This window comes from Clupea harengus, chromosome 15, assembly GCF_900700415.2.
Source record: "Clupea harengus chromosome 15, Ch_v2.0.2, whole genome shotgun sequence".
NCBI classification, from domain to species: Eukaryota; Metazoa; Chordata; class Actinopteri; order Clupeiformes; family Clupeidae; genus Clupea; species Clupea harengus.
In genome coordinates, this window is record NC_045166.1 from 200106 (window position 1) to 215434 (window position 15329).

A 15329-nucleotide genomic window follows, 5' to 3' on the forward strand; every position below is an offset into this window, starting at 1 on the left:
ATGAGTAGGTAACCAAGGACTAATGTGGGCCTGCAAACAGGTCATGTGCAACAGTAACATCTAAGTTAATGTCTTATTCAAAAACAAAGCCCCTAAAGATGTATAATAAATGTGTGGCCTACTTTCTAGTCTACAAAACTGTTTCAGTGTTCTGTATAACATCGGTTCCTGTAGATAGTGTTGGCCATTTAAATCCTCTGACAGACTCCCTGTTCATGATCAAAAGCAGGGCTGGAGCGATGGCAGACTATTTCAGGTGTGCATTCAGAGGAACTAACCCGCAGCAGCAGCAGCTCAAGCAGCAAATTCATCATCTGGGGCACATGGGCAACAGCTTTCGTTTTTACTGCCGGAACCGACGGATACTGCCACCAAATTGATGTTATTTCCAGCAACCATTACACCATTATGAGAAATCTAAATGCATGAATAAATTCCAATCTCACAGTTTATTACAAAGAGGAAAAGGTAACCTTTATTCACAATTATGAATAGATGCAAACTGAATACTGTACATTTTGTTAGAAAGGATTATAAAACTGTACAATACAAAGCCAAAAAAACATGTTACATGTTAAAAGTCTCTCTCTCAATATGTTTGGCAAAAGAGTATTTTATATAACTTATTGATAAGAGAAAAAAAAACAGACTAAGATTTGGAAAAACACAGTAAAATAAAAATAAAATAAATATTACAAAAAGATTAATAAATATTTCATGCAGCAACTACAAAATGAGCCTGAGAGATTTGTCTTTGTTGAAAAGAGGATTCATTCTGTTAAAAAAATACATAGTTTTTAAAGGTTATGACTTTGAAACGGGAGCAATTAAACACACATACTCATTTTTTCTGTTTTCATCAAATAGACAATCGGACAGCAATACCAAAAACAGACTCATTAACAGGTGTGGGCAGAATGCATTTAAACAGAGAGAGATAAAGGAGCACAGTCTGCACAGAAACAGCATCGTTTTCAGTTCATACAGTGATGTACTTAACTTCAATAACAGGTTGTTCACACTCAGAATCCCCCAAAGAGTAGCAGACTTCTCAATAGATAACATCTCAATTCACTTGACCCCTTAGACTGTGTCATTACACTACAATGGCATACTACACTCATGTCTGCAGAAATGATCAAATTAACTAAAACAACCAGTTAAGCTGTTTGGACAATTTGCATCGTTGGACCATAACTGTGGTACTTGACCCGTTCACATAAAACAAACTATGCTATTGGAGAGATGCATGGTTAGTGATGTGTACATGAATCACAAATGATTAGTCATGAATGACTTGCCATGTTTGGTGTCATCCAATAATATGAATAGCACCAAATAAGAGCTTTGCTACCATGAACCTTATACAGCTTTGAAGTCAATGCGTTACATTGCGGTAATTACTTAAACATGCTGACATCCAAGGTTATAATCACAATTACTTATTCATCAGTTTTCCCTCAGATGTTTCAGTGTGTTCCCATGTTGGTAGACCTCTTTAAAACCCTTAACTGAGCTTAAGGTGACCTTATCTGTCTAAAAAAAAACAAGGACATTGGTGAGAAGCACAATTAATTGCAGAAAGCTGGCTCATAGGAAACAGAATCTCGTCATGAACTCTTTGTGAGTTTCTTCGACTGCTGATAGGCTTACAGTGCGAAGGGCGATGGGGATAGGAGTCTTGAGCTCAGTGCCTGCTGTGATTGTTGGTTTGATTCAAGACACTGTTTGAAACTCACTCACTTGACAGGGGATGTTTATATCCCACTGCTTTCTCAGAGAGAAGAATCTCTAACAGAGATATTTGGAGCCAATTAATCAGATAATTGTGATTTTCCTACAGAGTTGAGGACTTTTGTTCTCTAAACTCTGATTGTTGCTCTGCTGAATATGATGCACTATTGTTTTGTCCAGTCTCGCTGGGTGGAGGATCAATATCCCAGCAGCCTAAACACAAACACACGGGCAGGTAGACCCTGCAGTATCACCATTGCACTGGGAGCTCCATGCCACCCTTGTGTGTCAGGTGGCCTGTGCTGAGTCTAAAGCCTATGATTTATGAGATGCATCCGGCTGGGCCACTCAAAGGATCTCACGGCTGGGAGGGTCTGCAGGGTCCACACATACACACACACGCATACACATACACATACACATACACACACACTCAAACATGGCCAGAGTGAGAGACGGCAGCCTATGAAGGATGAGTGTAACTAAGAGAGACAGAGGACCCGCTCTCAGCAGAGCTCCGGTATTCCATCCAATGTACAGCACACTCACTCAGAACCGCTATCAGGACCAGTGGAGCGGGCTGGGAGCACGGCTAACGACCAGCGAAGAAATCACGGGGCGAGACGTGCATACTGAACGGAGGGGAAACTTTTCTGAGCGCAACATCAAAGCGAGGGTTAGGGAGAGTGATTGAACATAACAAAAGGCAAAGATCTGAGGGGTATGCAATAACATACATATTTATATATACATACACATATACATACATATATTACTGCCCCTTGATTTATGTTGTTTTTCTTAACTAAAATCATGTATAAATACACCGTAGATTACAATACAATATAAAATACTTTTTATGTGACTTTCTCAAAAAATGGAATACATAAGGGTTTGCTCAGGTAAGCTGGTTTCAAAACTAGCACCAAATCAGAAAGAAAGGTAATCCCTCAGGATCATTAATGATCAAGGCACTTCCTGGTGAAAAACACGATGACGATGATGGTGACGATGATGACTCACCTTAACGTCTGTCCACACAGGTGATTCAAGGAAACTGAACCTAGGTCGGTCGTGATTCATTTTTCTCAGTCCATTTCTTAGCCCCAGGCTCCAGTCAGTCTAAGCAACCTGCTCTTTCAGGCTTTGACCAATTCATTCTGCGTCCGCTCTTTATCTTCTAAAATCCTTTACCAGTTTGCTTTAAAGCATCTCTCTTCATCCACCCTTCTCTGTATCTCCTCTTCTCTTTTCTTTTCTTTTTTTTCCACTTCCGCCTACTCAAACTTCCACTTCCTGATGTCCACCTTGTGCACCTGTGGTGGCCACCACGATGTCGAAGCACGTCTCCATCATGACGCGTGACTTGCAGAGGTTGACGCAGAACTCCAGTTCACCCGTAGCCTGGACCAGAGCCTCCAGGTAATCCTGTGAGTCCATGTCTAGATCTGGATCCACGTCAACTGAAGGAAACGAGAGAGAAGAGAGACAGACTGAGTCTGTGGAGCAAAAATAACATAAAAAAATGGCCAAAGGGTCAGATGTTCCCTGCAGGGTGTATTTGACCCATCTGTCAATATCAGGACATATACTGTTAGAATGTGAGACATTGACCATTTGTCAGGAGTCATGTTCCTCATATGTTTCAGGTACAAAACGGACTGGATTACTATGCACTAGATACAATATGAAACACTTCCCACAGTAATAAATACCTCAACACAGTGGCAGAATGCTCCCTACTGGCTTGTTAAATGTTGGCTTGTTTCTAAGTTAAATCCCTAAGTGAGTAGGGAAATGCGAGAAGTGGCCAAAGGTGGAGGCTGATCAAACATTCAGTTTCATTCAACGTTTCAAATTGACCTGTCATTCATGAAAAAGAAAACGGGCTCTTTTCCTTGTAGCTTCTCTGCACAATACAGTGTATGAATACATAGAAGAATTTCTATAAATATATATGTAAAGGATTTTGAAAGCTCAAGCAACCAAGGAAGATCTTTCAACAACCAGTTAAAGAAGGCGAACCAAAACAAGCCCTATGGTTTAAACACAACACGACGAGGCCTACACAAACTGCAGTCCTCAAGCATAATCATCAATATACTGTTTATTGTTGATCGTAAAGGACCAGAGGGCTTTGCCATCTCTGAACAATATTCCAAATCTGGGTTATAATGAAAAGGAATTCCCAAAATGCCTAGCCATAGAAACACTGAAATGTTCAGCATCACACCAGTTCCAGTGCTTGAGGCACTGCTAGAGCTGTACCATAGAAAGAAGCTTTTGTACATGTGTTGTGTGGCATTGCATGGTTGGATTCCCCTGCATGTGAGTTGTATGAATGATGTCGGAAACATGTTAAGGAACACTCGCTCACAAACACAAAAAGAGGCTCTGGCAGAACATAAGAGAGGCATTGACCAGGGCCATGTGTGACTCAGTGACGCATCGGAATTTTCACACATGAATAAGGAGCATCTATATGCTTGACCTCTGTTTTCAAAAGCTACTGTAATATAGCCTATAGGCATAGCATATCATTCTTGTGTCTAGGGTCAACCGGTCTTTAAGGAACACAAAAGACAAAGCATGTGTGTTTATTTAAGGCACCGCATTGAACCAAAGTCACGTTGAGTGGCCAATAACCCAAATGGAAGTCGCCTTTGAAGAGGCAGGGGGAAACATCGCACGTCTTAAAGTGGATGCCTTCTGGATGGAATGGCAAAGGAAGTCATAATGACACCGAGGTCATTGGTGCAGTTCAGAAGAACACATGGAGATATCTGGAGATCATAAAATTTAAAGAATTCTCTCTATCTCCACAAAATCAGAGGTCTACCACAGTCTCATGTCTATCTATCAGCAACACAAGCAAATGGCTCATTCACATACAGTGCAAATGGACCCCCATTGGCACCTGTAAACAGTCTGGAATTATCCCTGCAGGGCCCGAAATGAACACATTTTTGCGATGCAGACTACAGCAGCGAGCGGAGAACATAATTGAAATAGATCAATATTTTCAATTTCAAGCATTTACTCCACAGGCATGTCATGTTACGGAAGACAGAACACAGAGCAAGAACCTTAATGTAGTCATCAATAGGAACACAGAACATGGAACACATTTGACAGACTTCGATTCTTGTAATACTATGAAATATATGAGATGATGAGAGTTTTATGGTGCTTAGTGTTAACTCTGAGATACAGTCCGACCACTATCACTAGATCCTTTGCACATTGTTGCCTTTTTTGATGTGCTTGTGGTGAACTTAAATGCATTTGTGGAACAAGAGCCTCTACAAACAAACTAACATCAAATTCAGTATAAATGAATCCTTAACTTAGAAACTCATGAACCATATGTTCTTTCCAGTTTCTCAATTGTTGCAATACATACGTCTCCTGTGAGATACATTTAGTCTCCACTTGGCATCACATACTCAAAACACACCTCACCTCAGTCCTTTAGTTCCCGTTAAATAAAAACCTCTGATCACTGAATCACTGTGAATGTACGAGGGTATCGGTACTCACACTCTCCCATCCACTTGCTGGGGTCAAGCATTAGCCGAGTCTTGGCGTCCTCCAGCTCCCTCTTCAGTCTCTCATGCTTGGCCCTGAGCTCCCGGATCTGCTGCTGACGCTTCTCCAGCATTCTGAGCCGCGCGTTGAAGTACTGCAGTCCCTAGAGCCCCAAGAGACCAGAAGAGGAGCTTTAGCGGAATGCGCTCAGAGAAACGAGGAACTAGCGCTCAGGTACTCTTGCCCTCTGTTACAGAGCAGGATGACGCCTGGGTACCTGACCGTCGTTGGGTCTGCACTGTGCGTTGTGGCAAACCACCCCGACACGGAAACACGTTTATACCGTAGGGGATTAGGCCAAATTGAATCATGGGGCGGCTAACCCACCGAGAGACTGAGCTTCTGTCGACTGGCTGGATTCATTAGAGACGAGCCAGGGAATAAAATTAGCAGCCACAGTAATCTCTCACTCGCCCCTAATCTCTCAGGCAAGAAAAAAAACTGTTTGTGTGAGGATTAACAAGGGACAAGGCAACGAGGGACAGATTACTGGCAGGTAGTGTCACAGGTACAGACTATGCCGGAGTGTTTACTATCTTTCTGTGAGTTTTCAGGCACTGCATGCTGCCACAGATAGCAGCTGAGTGAGGAGCAGTTCCAGCCGGCGCCTGGCTGGGTCTCCACCATCAGCTGCTCTCTAGGCAAGGAGAAAGTCTCACTCTAGCCCAGCATGCTTAAGTCCATGCACATGGAGATTTTTACTGTAATTTCATTACTGGTTTTATGTCAGGGTTGATTTGGCCCCCCCATTCTGATACCTCTATGCAGTTCCCCAAGTCAAATCACATCTATCGTTTCTAATCAACGTACCTTTTCCACATCCTGAAATGGCTGTCAGAAATGGAGCAGTGGGGAAGGAGAGGGGGAGAGAAAAATGTATAAGAGTATGCTAATACAAAGATAATAGAAAAACACAAATGAGGAAGTCTTTCTCTCTCGCTCACTTCCTCTCTCTCTCTTTCTTTCTCCCTCTATCTCAGTTTCATTCAAACACAAAGCCTCTCTTGGAGATGACCACATACACACACAAGGACTCACACAAACACACACACACACACACACACACACACTTAGACACACACAGGCACACACTATAATTTTTTTCCTCTCCATTTTTCGTGCATGGACCGCCAGGCTCTCAAAGACGAATTGAAGATCATCTTTTCCTAATTGAAAATAAATCACGGTGCCATTCAGCTGAGTTAATGTCTTTTCCCCTCGACTTCTACACACAATTGGCTGGGCGACCGTGTTTGACTCGTGGATACGGTTAATGACCCGTGGATGTGGGGAGGGTAGTGCACCATAAAGAGCGATCAGGCGAGCCTCTGATAGTGAGGCCTAGCCTTCATTCATCACTTGCACCTTCATCCCTCTCTTTCTCTTTGTTTTTTTATCACTCTCTCTCTCTCTGTCGATCTCTCCGTCCTCCCTACCCAGTATTCAAATGCCAGGGCTGCACACTCGGGCTATTAGTCTCACCCAAATCAATTAAGCTATTGTCAGTAACAGTTTAACTGATAACCTCCATGCCTCACAGAGCTTCTACTTAGGCACCATGTTTGAACAACCCTATACCATCATTTTGGATGAGTTAGAATCCTTATACTTTTTCTTACTTCTGGTCTCATGGCCTTTATTCATGTTCGAAGTCTCTACGCCTTATCAATGTCTATTCTTTAATATAAAGCATACCACAAAACCCTTAGCTTGGATATCTATTAGAAGCACATTTTCTGTCATTTCTCAGAGTCCGAATCTTGAGCTCAGCCCTTACCTCAGCACCCATGCCCTCTTTGCGCTTCTGAAGCCTCTCCACATCATCGATCTCGTACACTTTAATCTCAAAGGGCTCCTTGAGAGTGCCGCCCAAGGGGGGCAGATCCACCCACTGGCCCGCAGCCCCAGGTTTGCGACTCAGAGAGGATGTGTCCGGCAGAGGTGCAGGGATCAGCCTTCGCCTCTGGAGGCCTGGAGGAAGGAAAAGAGTCATGAAGGTCAAAAGGCTTTCTAGCGTTTCTTTATAGAACAGGCTGTGTGCCAGGAATATCCTGGAGTTTTTGCAAAGCCCTGCCTTTTAAATATTTATGAAGGCTCCAAAACAGAACGGTCACAGTAGATCAGGCAGGAAGGGAAAAAAAGGACTGTTGCAAAAAGCCACAACTCTCTTGGAGCTTCTGATTACATATGCATTGAGGGCAAGACAGCATCTTTGGCTGATACCTCAAACGAGTATTAGAGCAGCCAGACGCATGCATCTAGAAAAGTACCTGGTGCAAAGTACTGATACACTTTTAGTTCACAGGAAAATATGGATGGGGATGGGGATGAGGATGTGTTGAGCACAAAACACACTGCCTGTATAACATTACACTTTAAATAGTATTCAGAAGTACTAACTCTTAGTAAACTGCACTATGCACAATGAATGATAGCAAGGAGTGTACATTGTTTTGGATAGAGATCCAACTTAATTTAATGTTTCCTTTTTTACCCAAGGACCCATTCATTTTAGGACAACAACTGATCCTTTAAAAATATGGACTGAATTTTGTAAGTTAGTGGAGGTGTACTTGATATTAAGAATCCTGAAAATGGCATTCAGCATTACATAAACAAGTTGAGAGTGAATACCTGGCCTTTATTTTACATGTCCTTTCTCAACCTTCTCAAAGATTGTTAGTGCATTTAACATAGTTATTTCGATGCAGCAATGTTTATGAATAGTGAGAATACAATCTTACCATTTGATCTTTTCTTAGGTGACTTAGAAGCTCTCGCTCGACTGGATGTCGAGACGCCGCTCTCGCTCATCGAGTCATGAGCAGAGGAGGCGCTGCCTGTAGTCTCGCTGTCCCTGATCATGCTCTCGTACCCGCTGCTGCCTCCGCTGTGGTAGAACAGGGCAGTTCGGCCCATGGCAGGTGGAAGCTCTCCGCTAAGAACGCTACTGTTGTCACTTCCATGCCCACTGCTGTAGCGCTGGGGTCGCCGTGGGGCTGTGATCTTGCTGTAGGGTGAAGGCAGAGAGGCAGGGGTGGTGGGTGTCTCACTGGGGTTTGTAGCACCATCGTTGCCATCTGCCCCGGAGTCCCCAGAGCCCTTTAAGTGTTTCTTGGGACTTCCAGAGGCTAGCTCGCTAACTCGACTGTTTGCGGCACGAAGAGCTTGCTTCGTGCCCATGATGGTGCCTCGGCCAGGCTTGCCATTAGCACCCGTCACTGGACGTGTTGGGGTCTTCCCTGATGGAGGCAGGCTGACATTACGCGCAGCAGCTGAAGTTGTAAGGGATTTGGTGGAGGAACTAAGTGCCTTTGAGCTATTAGCAGACAGCACTTTTGCTTTGGTCCCACTGGGACCAATAGCTCGAGAGCTGGCACTGGCTTTGATATGTCCGAGTCTGCTTCCACTGGTGGCGGAGGATGGTGGAGATATTGCAGTAGGTGTTGAAGATGAAGTGGGTATCCCAAGACGTGGAATCATCCTACTTGATTTGCCAGTGCTTCCTAAGCTAGCACCACTGTTCTCTCTCGACAGTACGGGCCTGGATGCCACTGAAGTAAGACTGTCACATCGCTCCAAGGACACCAGGCTACCAAAGTACCTCCCAGTATCACCTTTGCCCCCTCGTGTCTTAAGACTGGATGCCGTCCTCAAACTGGATGTTTTGTAGCTAGCAGAATCCCCTTTAAACCTAACATCAAAGTCCTCCTCTGAGGCTGAGGTTTTGGGAAGTGAGGATTTGGCCGCATCGCTACCTGACCTCAAGGCACTTGGAGACAAAATAATCCTCGTCCTCTGGTCTAGGCTAGATTTCCGGAGGGGTGGGGCAGGAGGGGAGATGCTTTCTGACTTCGGCATGCCGCTAGCCTTTTGTCCATTTCCTCTTTTACCTAAAGAGGAGAATCTCAGGCTGCCAGTCCCTTGCAGCCCTTCATGACCCCATTTAGAGTCGGACGAAGCATGGGGCACAGAGACAGTCCCAAGAGTGGTGGCTCCTCGTCTAAGCTGTGGCATCCTACTGAGGGTCTCAGTTTTCCTACTGCTAGATCTCTCACAGCCATCCACCACCCTCTGCGCAGAGGAGGAAACTTGTGCCTTGGGTGGTCGGGGAACACTGCTGCTGTTTCCATTGGGCTTTCTGGTTGGAATGCTACTCAAGACATTTCTTGGTGACCTAACAGCAGATGCTGAGTCTGTGGGTTTAGGATCTGATGGGCCACTGACACTGCAAAGCCATGCTTCTTCCAATCTGCTGTCCTGCCTCTGCAGTTCCCGGCTGCAGCTGGGACCTGGAGCAACAGATGAGGTAGGTTTGGTTTTCCTGGGTAGTGAGGAGTGAGAGCCATGGTGGATCTGTGGGGACTGTGAGGTGTTCAGAGTGTTAGCTCTGGTTGATTTAGGGCCTTTGAGGAATGCTTTGGTAGTATCAAGAGAGGCTGGGCACTTGTTCAGGGACATTTTGCAGGGGCTTGCAGTCTCACTGTCAACTTCTGAAAAGAAAATACCGCTGTCTCCCAAGGAACTCTTGGCCCCTTTCTGAGAAAAGGGCTCCATGCGTGACGCACCAGGTGAATCTGAGATAGAGGATGTGCTATCTGCCCTCACGTTCCTACCTTTTGGTATGTGGACTGCCTCACTGTCAAGTGCACTCACACTCATCTCACTAGGCCAAGACCCAATAGGGGATTGTCCACCACCATGGCAGGTGTACAAGCCTTCCTGTGATTGCCTGACAGCCTCTAGGGTTGCCGGTGAGGCCTCCATTTGGGAGGTGTAGGCATCAAACTCATCATTAATGCTGCTAATTATACTAACAGGCCGTGATCCTGATGCCAAGGCCTGTAGGGAGCAATCACTGTTAAAGCTGATTATACTGGATGGTCGGCCATTATCTGGGATCAGACCAGGGGGCAGGTCTTCCACCACGGTGAACACCAGTTCATCCTCCCCATTCAGCTCCACAGGTTGCTGAAGGGTGAGTGTGGTTCTTAGAACATCTCTCTCTAAACACCTGCCCCTGAGGGCTGCTCTAAGATGATTCACCTCCAGGGGGCTTCGGCTCATGTGGTGAGCTCTTTCCAGAACAGGAGATTCCCCATGCTCACCCTGTCTCAGGGCCTGCTGACTCATCCCCACAGGAGGTGTCCGTGCAGCAGGGCCACTACAGCCACCACCCGTGGTCCTGGAGGACCTGGTTTGGGATGGGGAGGTGCTGGGTTTTGGCAAAGGTCCTTTGTTGAGGTAGACCTTCTCTCTGACAACTGGTTCTGAGTCTTTTGTTACACACTTGCCAGGTTCAGAAGTGGCCCTGTCTGAGCAGGTTCTGGAATGTTCCTTTTCAGGGTTGAGGGGAGCTGGGTGCGTAGACCCTGTGTTGTGGGAAGAGTTCTTAGCAGTTCTAGGAGAAAGGGGTGTCTCCTCAGGTGCTTTGCTAACCCCACTATTCACCTTAGGGATTACCTGTGGTCCCTTACCCTCTCCTGTGAAAGTAGGTGGCCCTTCACTGCCATCAATGAAATCCAGACGTTCCTGCAGCTCCGCAAATGTGTTGCACTTTAAATGATCCCCATCTATCATGGAACCATCCTTTGTACGCCTCCTATTTAAGGAGGGAATGATCGGTACGAAGGCAGGCGGGCCCTCATTGTCACTGAGTTCGCGGTCGGAGATTTGGGCTCCACCAGGCCCCACATAGATGACCGTGTCACAGGAGTGCTCGCTGCTGGATGAGTAGTCTGGGTCACTGGAGAGCATCGCGGGCATATCTGGATCAAGGGCCACAGTCCTGGGGTGGAATGGCCTAATATGCGCCGGCCGACGTATCCTCCCTTCTTCACAAGAACTCTCCCCTCCAGAAGAGCTAGATGCATACTTAATTGGAGAAAAAAAATGAAAGAATTAAGTAAATGCCTTACTAATAAGCTACAGTAGTTCCAAGACTCCAGATAAGCAGTGCTCTTCTACTCAAGTACTCTCTCAGTAGCAATCTGAAGAAATGAAAATGCATAAAGGCTAATTCAATAGCTGGATTTCAGAGCACAATTGATTCTACAGCATATTAGTTCCTATAGAAAATGACATGTCAATATCATCAAAGGTTAAAAGTGCAAGCAACACAGACAGGGCTTCAATGAATGACATTAACATATATTGGCTGGTAACTTACGCTTCTGAATGATTTTTTTGAATCTATAAAGAATAAATACATGTCGTCAATCTGCCCTAATTATGGTGAATGTATGCTGTACTAATCTGAATGCATACATTACAGTCTCCCTATGGGATGTAGCCATTGATTTCCTGGCACAGAACACTGGAGAACATTTCTCTCTGAATTATTACTGTAACAAGGCACCATAGGAAATAAAAAAATATGTTAACATTAGAAATCAGAATGGCTTGAAATGTAAGCTATTATTAACCCTACGACGAATCAATCTGGGGCAGTAATACAAGCTCTAATTGAGTGCAAAAGTTTAATCACAAAAGAGCGCTGCCAAGGCATTATCAAAACAACATAGAAAGACCCAGTCAGACTCATACAGGTTCCGGCCACTCAGAGTTCTACCGACACACACACAAAATGCACAACACATAGGCACACAAAGACACACACACATACAGACACATGTACACAGAACAGATATTTGCACACTGCCCCCGCGGATTCAAATACTGACCTTGGATTTCTTCTTCCTCATGCGGTGTATGCGCGAGGCGAGCTGAACAGTGGTGAGCGTCTCGGCATACTTGGCTGGCGAGTCAGAGATGTGGGCAATCATGGTGGTTCTGCAGTTGATGTTGCCCAGAGACTCCCTCAGCAGCATGGTGAGCTTGCTGTCCCTGAATTATTCATCAAAACAGCCCCTTCGTTAGCCAAAAAGCCAACCCCTGCCATCTCTAACCAACCAACCCCCAATACTCTCTCCCTCATGATCACAGGAGCCAGCTCCTACCGCAATGGAGACACTCGTGGTAGGCAAGCAAGATGGCAAAAAAGAAAAAAATACTTCTACCCTTTGGCACAGTGTAACAGAAATTCTTAGGAGGAATTATTTGTATGGGTTTGGCCAAAAGAAAAAAGGCACTTCATGTTATCTTGTGTGCTGGATTTGAGGTCTCCAGGCAAACAGTAAGTAAGAAGAAATAACTCTGTCTCTTGTTGATACCTTGTTGATGCCTATCTAGAGTCTGTCCTTCAGAAAGCCAATGCAAAGCCTTGTCTTGCATCTGAAATCTAAATGCCATCAATAACTTCCCTCAACTATTCGCTTCAACCTCCCACTGCTTGCCATTTCCCTATTCCAAGTCAGTTAATTGGGTCCATTGATCTGTCTGAAAATGGAGTCGGCAACATGTACAAGGTTGCAGCCAGGGAAACAAAATGCACATTGTATCAAACACTCCACACACACACAAACACATGCGCGCACACACACACACACACAGACAAACACATGCGCAAACACACACACACGCACACACACACACACACACACACACACACACACACACACAAACACACACACACACACAAACACATGGGCAAACACACACACGCACACACACACATTTTTATCACACAAATGGCTTCATCAAACACACACCTGTATGGTACGTGCTTGGCTCCATTTGCCAGGGCGAGGATGACATTGCCGAGGGCGCCCAGGGACAAACACTGGCCCTTTCCTCCATCGCGGGTCTGGCTGAGGTCAGATTCACAGCTGCCTAGGTCCAGGAGGTGAAGGCGGCTCCGACCACCCGACACTGCCAGGGGGCAGGGAAGACTTATTAGGAAGCCGTTACAGGAGGCTAAATTAACATTCAGCAGAAAGCGATTGTGCTTCCTCAGAGATAAAACCATGACCTTGGTACTTTACAACCACCAAGGATAATAAATGGGCTGGTCTCCAAAAGAAAAGAAAAAAAAAAACATGTTTTAAAAGTTTTCAAGAGCTAAAGAGCTCTCAGGATAGCCAGGACTGTTAATCACTGTCTGATTTCTTTGTAACATCACTAGAGCAATGCCAAATTAGTTCCCAAAAGCGGTGACCAAACTCAGCAGTAATGTCAAACTCGAATGCGTCTCTGACAAAAACCTCTAGAGTGGCACTGAGGGATTACTGATCCACACTGGTCTTTAAACTGACAATTACCATTGGTGTTGCTATTCTGAAGTAGCATTCACTACTGTCTTAGCCTTATCTTCAATCAATCAATCAATCAATCAATCAATCACAGAAGGAAACACTTGTAAAGACAAACTAATTTTCCGGATATAAATAAACAGGAAATGACGTACTAACCACACTGGCACCGTAAACTATTACCTTGACAAATCACTAATAATAGTTTTTGTCTTTCTATTGAGACAGGAGTTATTGTGACTACTTATGTCTTTGAAAAGAAATTCAAGAGTTTAGGTTTCACAGCAAAAACTACACAACCTAGACTGAGGCTACAAGGGTCAATATCATATTTTCATTAAAATTGGTTTGGGTTCATTCAAAATTCAGTCGGGTCACAAATAAGTCAAGCGCCGCTCACATAAGGGAGAGTGGCAATGCGCCTGTTTTAAATAGCAAGCATTGAAAATTAACCTCACGTCAGCAAGATTGAGAAGCACAGAGCCTATGGAACGATAGCACTCCATGGGGGCAGAATGCTAAGCAGCCTCCTCATCATTTCCGCCGTGAGAGGACCCAGCCCTCATTATGCATTGAAATATATTCTGGCTGTGACCAGCGCCCATCTAGAGGAGTGGAGGCCGTGGTGCAATACTAATGACCAGGCTAACGCAGAGAAGCTCCACTGACAGGTACGGCCAGGAGCGCTAATGAAAATGTGCTGGCGTTCCCCCACTGCGCTTGGTATTCTGGCTTCTCCTGCTATCAGTGGCACCAAATGAAGCTAATTAATATATGTTCAGTTGGACGGAGAGATAATAGACCTGCCGGGATTGTGCAACCCACTGCAACTGTCTTTTCTTCTAATACTAATGATGCATGCAAAATATGTTCTGGGAGAGCGAGATGAAAGCACGCGCACTCATTTGAATTGTGCAGATCAGAGCATTTCTACTGAGCTCGAAACAAGAGAGAGATTTGACACACTAGCACCAATCCCATAGTGTGCTATGAAAATGATATGGTCTGGTTGCCTAGTATCGAACTTTAATGATAATGTTCTAAATAAATTATAAAATGAATCTTTCAGGTAGATAGAACTAGCCCAAACTACTTGTTCCACTCCCAATAATTAAACCTTGGAGAGGTGAGTGAAGGCTCATTAAGCCAGTGATGGAGACGCAGTGATGAGCAACTGCGCTAACCTCCCCAAGCTGTTTCACAAATGACAACATGCTCGACGAGTAACACCGCCCACACATCTCACACACTCACCCAGACGAGCATGTAAATAAGCTCGCGGACACAAAGACACAAACATAGACCCAAATACAACCAAACCAGCCTTTTCTTTACAGTAACACAGTACAGTACAGTAACCTTGTCTTTGACCCCAACCATGTCCTGAACAGTGAATACAAATTGTCACCATCAAACCAGAGGACCAAGGGTTCCACGTTTAATAAGGTTAGACTGAAGCACTCTTTCGTGCACCATTAAATCCTAAAATTAAATATGGCGTTTAAGGCCAAATCAAATGTATGCTGAAGGGAAAGGTCTTTTGTCATTGTAAATGTTAGGTAAAATGTAAACCATCTTTGTTTCTTGATGGTGCAAATGGACCAACTGTAATGCAAGAAAAATTTCAGATGTGCCTGACTATTATCATCATCATCATCATCATCCTCACCCCCCCTTAAGAACATAATTGCAAAGACACATTCCCCTACCCCGAAATACACACACACATACCCACACACACACATATGCTTCTTAAAGAGCAAACACACTCAATTTTGAAATACAACCACAGATATTAAAAACATGACAGCCACATGCACAGAGCCCTTCAAATCCACATACACACACACACAGACC

General features: G+C 44.7%; 1 protein-coding gene across 2 annotated transcripts in view; it reads right to left on the reverse strand.

Annotated features, from left to right (window-relative positions):
- Positions 1-452: 452 nt before the first annotated feature.
- The window catches only part of kif26aa (kinesin family member 26Aa), an 85951-nt gene continuing 71074 nt past the window's right edge, over positions 453-15329 (reverse strand). Inside the window, exons 10-16 of one of the 2 annotated variants that reach the window (XM_031581063.2) lie at positions 12933-13092; positions 12006-12168; positions 8067-11196; positions 7100-7293; positions 6133-6153; positions 5275-5425; positions 453-3197 (exon numbers count right to left, since the gene is read on the reverse strand). In XM_031581063.2, coding sequence (XP_031436923.1) covers positions 3016-3197; positions 5275-5425; positions 6133-6153; positions 7100-7293; positions 8067-11196; positions 12006-12168; positions 12933-13092 — 4001 coding nt within the window. In that variant the 3' untranslated portion in view covers positions 453-3015. The remainder of the gene's footprint in view (positions 3198-5274; positions 5426-6132; positions 6154-7099; positions 7294-8066; positions 11197-12005; positions 12169-12932; positions 13093-15329) is intronic. The other variant, XM_031581064.2, reaches the window with a different exon arrangement.